This window comes from Elephas maximus, chromosome 7 (genome assembly GCF_024166365.1).
Source record: "Elephas maximus indicus isolate mEleMax1 chromosome 7, mEleMax1 primary haplotype, whole genome shotgun sequence".
In the NCBI taxonomy this organism is placed as follows: Eukaryota; Metazoa; Chordata; class Mammalia; order Proboscidea; family Elephantidae; genus Elephas; species Elephas maximus.
Genome location: NC_064825.1, coordinates 60,207,548 through 60,221,993, shown reverse-complemented (window position 1 = coordinate 60,221,993; position 14,446 = coordinate 60,207,548). Strand labels below are relative to the sequence as shown.

General features: G+C 43.9%; 1 protein-coding gene across 1 annotated transcript in view; it reads right to left on the bottom strand.

Moving 5' to 3' along the window:
• DNHD1 (dynein heavy chain domain 1) overlaps positions 1 to 14,446 on the bottom strand; it is an 81,228-nt gene that overhangs the window by 27,009 nt on the left and 39,773 nt on the right. Inside the window, 8 exon segments of the mRNA XM_049891387.1 lie at positions 72 to 169; positions 458 to 583; positions 5,373 to 5,580; positions 6,177 to 6,271; positions 6,734 to 6,932; positions 7,036 to 7,163; positions 13,565 to 13,882; positions 13,885 to 14,056. Coding sequence (XP_049747344.1) covers positions 72 to 169; positions 458 to 583; positions 5,373 to 5,580; positions 6,177 to 6,271; positions 6,734 to 6,932; positions 7,036 to 7,163; positions 13,565 to 13,882; positions 13,885 to 14,056 — 1,344 coding nt within the window.

Sequence of the window (14,446 nt, the reverse complement as noted above, 5' to 3'; positions counted from 1 at the left end):
GTAGCTCCCCCCACACTCTGAGCCCTGATATTCAGTAGCCATTGTCCACCCCTTCTCACCCCTTCCCCTACCAGGTCAGAACTAGGAAACTGGATCTTCATCTCATGCAGGACTTTATTCAGAAAAATCCACTTCTGCTGGAAAGTCACCCACACCTCCAGCAGAGCACCTGTGAGAGCAGCCAGAGGAATACTGAAGGGAGACACTAGGGTTCAAACTTCTGCAAGGGGTCCAGCCTGCTCCTGCTGTGACCACTTAGGTGCCTCACCAGCTCAGCCAAACTACTCTGGCTCAGCAGAAAGATCTGTCCCCTCATTCCAAGAAGTAGCCATGAAGGATGCCCTTACTCTACCTTTCAGATATATTCCCCCACTCAACCTCCACCTCTCATCCTCTCCTTCTTGGGCCATTCTGCCTCTGATCCCACCCATCAGCCTACCTAGAAGTCTGCACTCACCCAGGCCATGCATAATGTTCACCCACTCCAGGGCTATTTTATTCAAGTCTCCTGACTTTTGGATGGCCAGAATCTTGAATAATATCTGGAGACTCTCCTGGATGGAATTCTGCAGGCTGCTGTAGTCTGGGGAAGAGTGGGCTCCAGCTGAGCTGAGCTGGCAGTCAGATGAGGCAAGGACAAGGGTTGGGGTGAAAAAAGGAAGTGAGCAGTCATGGTGACCTGGAATCCCTTCTAGGGGAGCAGTGACAGAGACCCGGATACCCTTTCTATCTTTGAGGATCACATTGACCAATGCAGTAAAGTCAACCCTGCTTTGGAGTAGAGCGCTGACAACCCCACCACCACCATCATACGCAAGCGTGCACTGTGGGTAGACTCCAGGCCTGCTGATTTCCCAACTTAGATGCTATGAGTGAGGGGCTCTGCCCTTACATAAACCTACTTCCACGGAAGTTCTTTGAAGAACTTGAGCCTCCAGCCTAGGAAGAGGGCTCAGTGGTTCCAGGCACCGTACATCATTTTTCTATAGCAAGAAAGCCCATTCTGAGATGAAAGGGATTCTGGTAACAAGGCTGAGAGGGAAATCTTCTTCCATAGTCTTAGCACTTAGCCCCCTGGTGCTGCTCAAAAATTTATCACATCCTGCCATGGGAGACTGGGGCTGGAAATGAAGTAGGGGCCCAACTAAGGTGAAAATGGGAAAATAGAGAGAGGAGATTGATTTAGACAGAAGCAGGATTCTCCAAATACCCCTATTGGGAAGAAAATGCTCAGTATCCTCCTCTCAGAGTGAAAGAACTTCTACTCTACTCCCTAGAAAAAATAGTATTTCTCTGATCCCTCTCTCTATCCCCTTCACTTACTCCTCCCCAGGTTGAGAAAGCAAAAGGGACCATCTCTTGTGCTCTAAGGGGTGTGAGACAGGCCACAACCCTCCATGCAGCTACCCGAGAAAGTGTCTTCAAGTTTTCTCTGCATACCCAAACAAACCCAAAATTTTCGATTGATTTTGGGAAGGTTGTGAAGAGGTAGCGGGAATCTCACTTAGGCATAGATCCAAGCTGTGTCCATCAACACAGTATATCAAAAACACATGGTATTTTGGAAGTAATAACTCTGATAGCCATAGATCTGAAGCTGCTCTCTAGAACACCCACACATTTTTGGTCCTACCAGTTGAATTGTATGCTCACCAAGAGTTGGAGTGTGCTTGCAAACCTGTCTATGTGGGTTATATTATCGTTGTAATTACTAAATTTAGTCTAGTATTATATTAATCACTGAAAAATGAATGGATGGGAAAAGAGTTGCTATTTCTAAGGAAACTATGGAAGGCTTCAGTAAAGGTGAATTAATAAAAATATGCTATTAAAGCTAGTGTGTTGTTGTTGCTGTCAGGTGCCGTCGAGTCAGTTCCGACTCATTGCGACCTTATAGGACAGAGTAGAACTGCCCCATAGGGTTTCCAAGGAGCAGCTGGTGGATTTAAACCGCCAACATTATTGTTAGCAGCCAAGCTCTTAACCACTATACCACCAGGGCTCCAAAGCAAGTGTTTTTGCTGTAGTTAGGCACCATCAAGTCAGTTCTGACTCATAGCAACCCTATGTACAACAGAAGAAAACACTATCCCATCCTGCGCCATCCTCACAATCCTTGTTATCTTTAAGCCCGTTGCTGCAGCCACTGTGTCAATCCATTTCATTGAGGGTCGTCCTATTTTTCGCTGACCTTCTACCTTACCAAGCATGATGTCCTTCTCCAGGGACTGATCCCTCCTGACAATATGACCAAAGTATGTGAGACGAAGTCTTGCCATCCTTCCTTCTAAGGATCGTCCTGGCTGTACTTCTTGCAACACAGATTTGTTCGTTCTTTTGGCACTCCGTGGTATATTCAGTACTCTTCACCAACATCACAATCCAAAGGCGTCAATTCTTCAGTCTTTCTTATTCATTGTCCCGCTTTCACATGCATGAGGCAACTGAAAACACCACGGCTTGGGTAAGGAGCACCTTAGGCTTCAAGGTGACAATCTTTGCTTTTCAACACTTTAAAGAAGTCTTTCACAGCAGATTTGCCCAATGCAATGCGTTTTTTGATTTCTTGACTGCTGCTTCCATGGGTGTTGACTGTGGATCCAAGGAAATGAAATCTTTGACAACTTCAAACTTTTCCCCTTTTATCATGATGTTGCTTATTGGTCCATTTGTGAGAAGTTTTGTCTTCTTTACGTTGAGGTGTAATCCACACTGAAGGCTGTGGCCTTTGATCTTCATCAGTAAGAGCTACGAGTCCTCTTCGCTTTCAGCAAGCAGGATTGTGTCATCTGCATAATGCAGGCTGTTAATGAATCTCTCTCAAACTCTGATGACCTGTTCTTCATATAGCCCGGCTTCTCGGATTATTTGCTCAGCATACAGGTTGAATAGGTATGGTGAAATGATACAACCCTGAGGCACTCCTTTCCTAACTTTAAACCACGCAGTGTCCACTTGTTCTATTTGAACAACTGCTGCTTGGTCTATGTACAGGTTCCTCATGAGCACAATTAAGTTTTCTGGAATTCCCATTCTTCCCAATGTTATCCACAACCAATTTGTTATGATCCGCACAGTTGAATGCCCTTAAAACAGTTGAATGCCCTTACATAGTCAATAAAACACAGGTAAGCATCTTTCTGGTATTCTCTGCTTTCACCCAGGATCCATCTGACATCAGCAGTGATGTCTCTGGTTCCATGTCCTCTTCTGAATCCAGCTTGAATTCCTGTCAGTTCCCCCTCCATATACTACTGCAGCTGCTTTTGAAGGTCTTCAGCAAAATTTTGCTTGCATGCGATATTAATGATATTGTTCAATAGTTTCCACATTCATTGGGATCACCTTTCTTGGGAATAGGCATAAACATGGATCTTTTCCTGTTGGTTGGCCAGGTAGTTGTCTTCCAAATTTCTTGGCGTAGACAAGTGAGTTATTTCCAGCATGGCATACATTTGATGAAACATCCCCATTGGTATTCTGTCAATTCCTGGAGGCTGGGTTTTCGCCAATGCCTTCATTACAGCTTGGACTTCTTCGTTCAGTACCATTGGTTCCTGCTTATATGGTACCTCCTGAAATGGTTGCACATTGACCAATTCTTTTTGGTACAGTGACTCTGTGTATTCCTTCCATCTTCTTTTGATGCCTCCTGAGTGGTTTAATATTTTCCCTATAGAATCCTTCAATATTGCAACTCAAGGCTTGCATTTTTTCTTCAGTTCTTTCAGCTTGAAAAATGTAGAGCATGTTCTTTCCTTTTGGTTTTCTATCTCCCGGTCTTTGCACATGTCATTATAATACTCTATTTTGTCTTCTCGAGCTGCCCTTTAAAATCTTCTGTTCAACTGTTTTATTTCTTCATTCCTTTCTTTCCCTTTAGCTACTCTGTGTTCAAGAGCAAGTTTCAGAGTGTCTTCTGACATCCATTTTGGTCTTTTCTTTCTTTCCTGTCTTTGTAATGACCTCTTTCTTTCTTCATGTATGGTGTCTTTCATGTCATTCCACAACTAAAGGTCTTCGCTCATTAGTGTTCAATGCATCAATTTTATTCTTGAGATGGTCTCTAAATTCAGGAGGGTTATACTCTGAGTTGTACTTTGGCTCTTGTTCACTTCTCCTAATTTTGTTCAGTTTCAACTTGAACTTGCATATGAGCAAGTGATGGTCTATTCCATAGCTGGCCCCTGGCCTTGTTCTGACTGATGATATTGAGTTTGTCCATCATCTCTTCCCACAGATGTAGTGGATTTGATTCCTGTGTATTCCATCTGGCGAGGTTCACGTGTATAGTCACTGTTTATGTTGTTGAATAAAGGTATTTGCAATGAAGAAGTCGTTGACAAGCCAATTTCAAAAGATCGGGAAATTATAATAAAAGCCTAAAAGATTTCAGGATTCAGGTAACTTTACAAATGTCTTCACGTTGCTGCTTAACTTTACAGAAATTGAAATTGGAAATAGGGGACAACGCATTAATCATTTGATTTATGCAAGACAGGCAGTAAGGAAATTCCAAGGACAAGGCCTTGACCTTATGTTAAAAGCAAATAAATGTACATTTATATGTTTTAAGTTAAAATAAACAATTTAAACCATGTATGCTTCATATTTTATGATTTCCCTATTTAACTAACTTTTGGGATCAACTGTCTGGATTTCAGTTGTGTTGGATAAGAGATTTTCTCCTCTACAGCAACTCCCCAACTATACCATCTTGGGTGCCTATACATATGCTGTTCTCTGTGCCCAGCATGTCCTTCTCACTTTGTAAGTTTGGCAAACTCCTACTTTTTCTAGGCCAGCATGAGAGCCTCTGCCTAAGGGAAGACTTCTCTGACTCTCCCAGGTCCTTTAAAGCTGGACTGTTCTCTGAGACTTTACTGCCCTAAATAAAGTGTGCTAATTTATTAAGCACTTTTCTCTATACCCACTGCCTGTCTCTCACTGGACTGCAAACTCTTTAGGGACAGGGGTGCTGTCCGTAATCTTAAGGTCTCCTGTATTTGACACAGAGGAAGCAAGTGAGTTTGATGAAGAGAATGAATAAAGGAATGAATGAGTGAGTAGAGCATAAAATCAGATAGCAGGGTACAGTCTAGAGGATAGAGCATTGAAGGTGGAGAGAGATGATCATGAGGAATTTCTAAGTGTACCCACGAAGGGAAGAACTTCTGCTGAAAGAGCTGGCATTTGGGAGAGGAGGAGTCTCAAGGAGATTAAGACACTGTGTCAGAACAGTCTGATGTCTCAGGCTGTCAGGTTAGGATGGAGCCCTAGCTAGAAAAGCCAGATGTGGCAGTGATGGATGCAGGAGATGAAAGTGGCCCCCAGTAGGGGGCTTTTGCTGGGCCACCAGGGTTGGGTCTCACCTGAGAGGATGAAGGTGCCACTATCCTTGCTTACTACATCCCACTGGGGGCTGCGGAGCATTTGTCTCTTGGAGTGCTCTGAGGCTGGGGGCTCGTAGGGTACACGCAGGATAAAGTTGAGCAGGCGCAGTTGGCGTGCTTCCCAGGACCGCTGCAGCTGCCGTAGGGTGTCTTGGGCATGGACTCGTTCGTTTTCACACTGCCAGATCTGGAACAGCTGGGTCTCAGGCACTATGACTAAGTAATGGCTCAGGGGATATCATTGGAGCAGAGGCTTGGGGGTTGGGCCTGGGGCACGACTCAAAGACCAGGGCTTAGACAAGGTGAGCTCTTGAGGATGAAGGAAGAGTGAGACTGTCTGGTTTCAAAAATAGGCCATTAGTGGCATCTAACTGTTTTGACCCAGGGCTGCTGCCACCGCCTTGAAGCCTACCCTCTTGCAAAGCTCTAGCTGAGCAGCCAATACCTCCATCATCTCGTGGTGTTTTGAGACAGGGTAAGTGCTGGGGGAACACCCATCATCCTGTGTGCCCATAATTTTTGAGCTGCCACCCATTGCCCTCCCCGAGGTGGGAAATGCTCTTGGTCACAGAGAGTCTGAAACCATGTATCAGATGCCCATCTAGAGACTTAAGGAGAATGTTTATACCCTCCAGGCAGGTCAGGAATCTCATCCCCGCCCTCCACATGCCAACATCCACTGCCCCCTTGTCTCAAGGGGCTGCTGAACCTTAACTGGCACCATTAGAGCTTAGCATACAGGTCCTGGGCTTGGACCACCCTACTTCCTCTTGTGGGCCCCACCTGGTTGATTCGATCTGCAAACTCCAGCAGTGGACAAGTAAGCAGCTGGCCCAGTGTTAGGAGGTCCAGATTATTGAGACTTCCCAGCCCTAAAGCTGGAGGTAAAGCAGACAATGTCAAAGCTCCATCCTGTATCTGCCAGAAGCCAGCCCATATCCCAGAGCCCAGTCCTACCCTAAGCCCAGGGCCCAGATCTGGGAGCCAGAATGCAGCCCCACCCCCAGCCCAGCTGAGACTCTGATTGTAGATCTCGGAGCACAACATAGAGCCAGCATAAAGCCCAGAACCCAGAATCCTGAACCAACCTCAGAACCCAAAGCTAAGACCCCAGCCCAAAGCTCAGTCCAGGTCAGAGGAGAGGACCTCCACATGGTAGTGAAGAAGGTTAGAAATTTGTGTCCCTGGGGGAAAAAGAGCTTTGGTACCTGGAGGAAGGCAGGGAGCAGACTAGGATGAGAGATGTTTCCAGCAGGAGCAGCAGAGAACTGAGTTATGACAAAGTTCTAGCCTCTACATTCTTCCCCATGCCTGTTCCCTCTGACACTAACCAAACATACCTCGCATGAGGGCTTGGCAGTGGAGGTTCTGCAGCTGGAGGCTGCCCAGCTTGGTGAGCAACGGTAGGAAGCTGCGGAACTCCTCCAGCATGCGCATGCAGCGGTGCAGAACTGGGCTGTGCAGCCCCAGGGTTGTGCTCATCCGGGCTGCCTCTGTTAGCCAGCCATCTGTCTTCTCCAGGGCCACAGTCAGGCTGAACTGTAGGAAGAGGGATTCTCACTTCTCGCTGTGAGACCCGGCCCACTTCCACCCTTCAGGCCCTCTACTCCCAGGCAGGAGCTCCAGAGAAGGGTGTCAGTACCTTGGGAAAAGCCATGCACTTCCACTCGCTGATGTTTTCTGAGATGACACGGTACAGGTGCCAGATATGCTGCTGTTGCACAATAGGACGGGTTCCACAGGCCGGCAAGGGCACAGGATTCTCATCCCCTATGGGATAGGCTGGCTGAAGCCTGTGGCTAGGTGGCAGGGCTTGATGGGGGGGTGGTAAGTTAAAAGTCCAAAATGACAGGAGGGAAGACCCAGGAAGTAGGAGAAGAGGGCCCAAAATGTTCAGTATAAAAATGGAGGTGGGGTCAATCCAAGGGGCAGTTATTCCAAAGAAAAAGTATTTAGAAAAATGTGAAGGCAATGATAGGGAAGCATTCATCTTCTATTAGTCTCCATCTCACTCCACTTCAGCTACATCAGACCCTCTACTGTTGCTCATACACACCAGGCATGCTCCCTCCTTCTAAAGGTCCTTGATGGGCAGGTCATTCTTTCTGGAACACTCTTCTCTCAATCACATGACTCAGTCACTCACCAAAGTCAAGTCTTTGCTCAAACATCAGCTTAATGAGGCTTATCCAGGCCACCCCATTAAAAAGTGCTATCTAATCTCCCTGGCATTTGACTCTTCTTACCCAGCTCTATTTTTTCTCTATACTATTTATTACTTCCTAACATACCACAAGGCCAAAGATGAAGAAATTGAAGACTTTTACCAACTTCTGCAGTCTAAAATTGATCAAACATGCAATCAAGATGCACTGATAATTACTGGCGATTAGAATGTGAAAGTTGGATACAAAGAAGGATTGGTAGTTGGAAAATATGGCCTTGGTGATAGAAAAGACACCAGAGATTGCATGATAGAATTTTGCAAGACCAAGGACTTCTTCATTGCAAATACCTTTTTTCAACAACATAAATGGTGAATATACACATGGACTTCACCAGGTGGAATATACAGGGATCAAATAGACTACATCTGTGAAAAGAGATGATGGAAAAGCTCAATATCATCAGTCAGAACAAGGCCAGGGGTCAAGCGTGGAACAGACCATTAACTGCTCATTTGCAAGTTCAAGCTGAAGTTGAAGAAAATTAGAATATGTCCATGAGAGCCAAAGACGACCTTGAGCACATCCCATCTGAATTTAGAGACCATCTCAAGAATAGGTTTCATGCATTGAACTCTAATGACCAAAGACCAGACGAGTTGTGGAATGACATCAAGGACATCATGCATGAAGACAGCAAGAGATCATTAAAATTACAGGAAAGAAAGAAAAGACCAAAATGGATGTCAGAAGACACTCTGAAACTTGCTCTTGAACATCAAGTAGCTAAAGCAAAAGGAAGAAATGATGAAGTCAAAGAGCTGAACAGAAGATTTCAAAGTGCAGCTTGAGAAGACATAGTAAAGTATAATAAAGAAATGTGCATTGTAAAAATGTCTGTTCTACCAAAAACCATCTATAGATACAATGCAATTCCAACCCAAATTCCAATGATATTTTTTAATGAGATGGAGAAACAAATCACCAACTTCATATGGAAGGGAAAGAGGCCCCAGATGAGCGAAGCACTACTGAAAAAGAAGAACAAAGTGGAGACCTCACTCTACCTGATTTTAGAACCTATTATACCGCTGCAGTAGTCAAAACAGCCTGGTACTGGTACAACGACAGATACATAGACCAGTGGAACAGCTGATATTTGACAAAAGCCTAAAGTCAGTTAAATGGGGAAAAGACAGTCTCTTTAACAAATGATGCTGGCATAACTGGATACCCATCTGCAAAAAAATGAAACAAGACCCATACCTGAAACCATGCACAAAAAGTAACTCAAAATGGATCAAAGACCTAAATATAAAATCTAAAATGATAAAGATCATGGAAGAAAAAATAGGGACAATGCTAGGAGCCCTAGTACGTGGCATAAACAGTATACAAAACATTACTAACAGTGCAGAAGAGAAACTAGATAACTGGGAGCTCGTAAAAATCAAACACTTATGCTCATCCAAAGACTTCACCAAAAGAGTAAAAAGATTACCTACAGACAGGGAAAAAGTTTTTAGCTATGATAGTTCCGATCAGCATCTGATCTCTAAAATCTATATGATACTGTAAAAACTCAACTGCGAAAAGACAAATAACCCAATTAAAAATGGGCAAAGGATATGAACAGACACTTCACTAGAGAAGACTTTCAGGTAGCTAACAGATACATGAAGAAATGCTCACTATCATTAGCCATTAGAGAAATGCAAATCGAAACTACAATGATATTCCATTTCACTCCAACAAGGCTGGCATTCATCCAAAAAACACAAAATAATAAATGTTGGAGAGGTTGTGGAGAGACTGGAACACTTATACACTGCTGGTGGGAATGTCAAATGGTACAACCACTTTGGAAATCGATTGGCGCTTCCTTAAAAAGCTAGAAATAGAACTACCATATGACCCAGCAATCCCACTCCTTGGAATGTATCCTAGAGAAATAAGAGCCTTTACATGAACAAATATATGCACACCCATGTTTATTGCAGCACTGTTTACAACAGCAAAAAGATGGAAGCAACCAAGGTGTCCATCAACGGATGAATGGGTAAATAAATTATGGTATATTCACACAATGGAATACCATGCAGCAATAAAGAACAATGATGAATCCGTGAAACATTCCACAACATGGAGGAATCTGGAAGGCATTATGCTGAGTGAAATTAGTCAGTTGCAAAAGGACAAATATTGTATAAGACCACTATTATTAGAACTTGAAAAATAGTTTAAACAGAGAAGAAAATATTTTTTGATGCTCACGAGAGCGGGGAGGGAAGAAGGGAGAGGGGTTTTCACTAATTAGATAGTAGATAAGAACTATTTTAGGTGAAAGGAAAGACAACAGACAATACAGGAGAGGTCAGCACAACTGGACTAAACCAAAAGCAAAAAAGTTTCCTACATAAACTGAACGCTTCGAAGGCCAGCGCAGCAGGGGCGGGGGTTTGGGGACCATGGTTTCAGGGGACATCTAAGTCAATTGGCATAATAAAACCTATTAAGAAAACATTCTGCATCCCTGTCTGGAGAGTGGCATCTGAGGTCTTAAATGCCAGCAAGCGGCCATCTAAGATGTATCAATTGGCCTCAACCCACCTGGAGCAAAGAAGAATGAAGAACACTAATGACACAAGGTAATTATGAGCCCAAGAGACAGAAAGGGCCACATAAGCCAGAGACTACATCAGCTTGAGACCAAAAGAACTAGATGGTGCCCAGCTACAACCGATGACTGCCCTGACAGGGAACATAACAGAGAACCCCTGCGCGAGCACGAGAGCAGTGGGATGCAGACCTCAAATTCTCATAAAAAGACCAGACTTAACGGTCTGACTGAGACTAGAAGAACCCCGGAGGTCACGGTCCCGAGACCTTCTGTTAGCCCAAGACAGGAGCCATTCCCAAAGCCAACTCTTCGGACAGGAATTGGACTGAACTATGGAATAGAAAATGATACTGGTGAAGAGTGAGCTTCTTGGATCAAGCAGACACATGAGACTATGTGGGCAACTCCTGTCTGGAGAGGAGATGAGAGGCAGAAGGGGTCAGAAGCTGGCCAAATGGACACAAAAATACAGAGTGAAGGGAAGGAGTGTGCTGTCTCATCAGAGGGAGAGCTACTAGGAATATATAGCAAGGTGTATATAAGTTTTTGTATGAGAGACTGACTTGGTTTGTAAGCTTTCACTTAAACCACAGTAAAAATTAAAAAAAAAAAAAATGTGCAAAGACCTGGAGGTAGAAAACCAAAAGGTAAGAAAACGCATAGCATTTCTCAAGCTGAAAGAACTAAGAAAAAATTCAAACCTCGAGTTGCAATAATGAAGGATTCTATGGGGGAAACAGGAAGCAACAAAAGTAGATGGAAGGAATACACAGAATCACTGTACCAAAAAGAACTGGCCAACTTTCACCCATTTCAGGAGGCAGCATATGATCAAGAAGGAAGAGGCCCAAGCTGCACTGAAAGCAATGGCGAAAAACAAGTCTTCAGGAATTGATGGAATACCAACTGAGATGTTTCAATAAACAGATGCAGCACTGGAAGTGCTCACTTGTCTATATCAAGAAATCTGGAAGACAGCTATCTGGCCAATTGACTGGAATAGATCCATATTTGTATCCATTCCAAAGAAAAGTGATTCAACAGAATGTGGAAATTATCCAACCATGCCATTAATAGCACACACAAGTAAAATTTTGCTGAAAAATCATTCAACAGTGGCTGCAGCAGTGCATCAACAGGAAACTGCCAGAAATTCAAGCCAGATTCAGAAGAGTGCATGAAAGCAGGGATATCATTGCTGATGTCAGATAGATCTTGGGTGAAAGCAGAGAATACCAGACAGATGTTTACCTGTGTTTTATTGACTATGCAAAGGCATTCAACTGTGTGGATCATAACAAATTATGCATAACATTGAGAACAATGGGAATTCCAGAACACTTAATTGTGCTCATGAGGAACCTGTACTTAGACTAAGAGGCAGTTGTTCAAACAGAACAAGTGGATACTGCATGATTTAAAGTCAAGAAAGGTGTGTGTCAAGGTTGTATCCTTTCACCATATTTATTCAATCTGTATGCTAAGCACATAATCTGAGAAGCTGATCTATATGAAGAAGAACTGGCCATCAAGGTCATTAACAAGCTGCCATCTGCAGATGACATAACCTTGCTTGCTGAAAGTGAGGAGGTTCTGAAGCACTTACCAATGAAGATCAAAGACCACAGCCTTCAGTATGGATTACACCTCAACATAAAGAAAATCAAAATCCTCACAACTGGACCAATAAGCAACATTATGATAAACGGAGAAAATACTGAAGTTGTCAAGGATTTCATTTTACTGGGACCCACAATCAACACCCATGAAAGCAGCAGTCAAGAAATCAAATGACTTATTGTATTGGGCAAATCCGCTGCTAAAGATCTCTTTAAAGTGTTCAAAAGAAAAGATGCCACTTTAAGGACTAAGGTTGCCCCTGACCCAAGCCATGGTGTTTTCAATTGCCTCATATGCATGTGAAAGCGGGACAATGAATAAGGAAGATCAAAGAAGAATCAATGTCTTTGAATTATGGTATTAATGAAGAATATCGAATATACCATGGACTACCAAAAGAACGAACAAATCTGTCTTGGAAGAAGTTCAACCAGAATGCTCATTAGAAGCGAGGATGGTGAGACTTCATCTCAAATAATTTGGACAGGATATTAGGAGGGACCAGTCACTGGAGAAGGACATCATGCATGGTGGAGTGTAGGGTGAGCAAAAAAGAGAAAGGCCGTCAGCAAGATGGACTGACACAGTAGCTGCAACAACGGGCTCAAGCATAGCAATGATTGTAAGGATGGTGCAGAGCCAGGCAGTGTTTCATTCCGTTGTACATAGGTTCGTTATGAGTTGAAAGTGACTCAATGGCATCTAACAACAACGCCAACATACCACGTAATTTAGTTATATTTTATGCCTATTAATTATTGTTTTTCTTCCCCAGCTAGATATTAGTCTGTGAGTACAGGGATTTTTGTCATTTGTTCATTGATATACCTGAAGTACCTAAAAGAGTACTTGGTACATATTAGACAATAAATATATGTTGAATGAATAAATGAATGGACTCACAGCCCAGGGAGAATTCAGTGAAATGCGTATGAATAAAGAGCCAGCCCACTTAGAGGACCATAAGGAGTAAAGGGTGAAGTTCTCTGTTGTGTTTACCTCTGACAGTAATTCCCGGCCTTCATCTCTTAAGCTACCATGTTAGTTCTTAACCTTTGGTTTATGACCAGTTTTGAAATATGTATCAAAAGTAATTTATAATTAATATAATAATTATAGTGCTGAGGTTTACAATTTACTCAAAAGAAATGAGACCAGATGGAAGGCTATCGTTATAAAACCGTCATCCTCACTTGTTTGAATTTCAGTATACTTTCTTGAATGGGAGGAAAAGACCCAAGCCCTGGAAATCATGAACAGGACAATCTTATACATGTGAACCGCATCCATCGTGGCATTTTTAGAATATTAAAAGGCTGAGAGTTGATAGGCTATGAGAGCTCTATCTGACAAAATAAAACTACATACAGTAAATCTAAACTCTTCCAATCTCTCTTTGTCTGAACTCAGACAGAGATCCATATAATCTTTGATAGAAGTTATCTCAGCATCAAATACTGGAGAAATAACTCCCTCTGTAAGAAACAGCAGACTGGAGAGCTCCAGACGCATGAAAAAATAAATGCAGACTTGAGGATTAAGAGCAAATATCATTTGATGGAATATTGAAAAAACTATCTGCCTTCCCCACCAGACTGAGTCCCCTGTATCCCTACTCTAAGTACAACACCTGACATAGCCAATGATGAAGGATTTTATCCTATAATTTTCATTTATAAAAGAGACTAATGAAGGTATGTGATTCCTGAGCTCCCAACCCTTATCTCAGCAGGAGGAGCTGGTGAAGGGGGCAGGGTGCTCAGTACCAGTGAAGGTGGCATAGGCGTGGTGCAATTCGCTGAGGTGGCTGGCTGTGTTCTGGAACTGACGCTCCAGGGAGATGAGCTGGCGCTCAGTGCTCCTCTGCTCTTGTGCAGGGTCCATGAAGGGACCAGACAAGGCTTTCTCCAGCAGGCTGTCCAGCTCCGCCAATGCTGCTGCCATCATCTGCTGCAGCTTGGGCACAATGGCATGTCGCTTGCTGAGCAGGAACTCTGAGGCCTGGCTTTTCTCGAACTGAAATGCCTCCCATGTGTCCAGTAGCTGTGAGGCAAGCAGAGGGTAGTCAAGTAGATGTGGTTGTAGGGAGGGGAGCTGGGTGGGGTGGGCGACTCCTTGAATTGCCCTCTCACCGAGATGTCTAGCGCCTCATTTTCAGCACTAAAGAGGCTAAAGTGGTTGCGGATGAGTTCATGAAGTGACCGTATGTATTCCATTCGATCTTCCAGCTCTATGTACTGTTCATTGGCTTCATTCAACTGCAAGGATTACAGCATGGGGTCAGCACCCCCAACCCTGCACACCCTTTTGGGGGGCACTACCACCCTCTGGAGGGCCCAGATCCCAGCAGCAGCCTTTTAGCTAACTAGTATCAGAGGCAATCTGACCCAGGTCTCTCTAAAGGCAGCACAGTTCCTTGCCCTCCAGACCATGACCCTGATGACAGGGCAACATGTCCCTATCTGAATGAGTGCCACAGAGAGCAGGACTACGACTCTGAAAGCAGGACTGTACCTTTCTCATCACAGCAGGGCCTCCCCAAGGGAAGAATTAGCAAGGGCAGAACACTGAGGTGAGCACAGTTTAAGAGCATCAAACTCCAGTGGGAACTCACGGAAGGCCTAGAGAGAGTGTGGCGAGTATCTGAG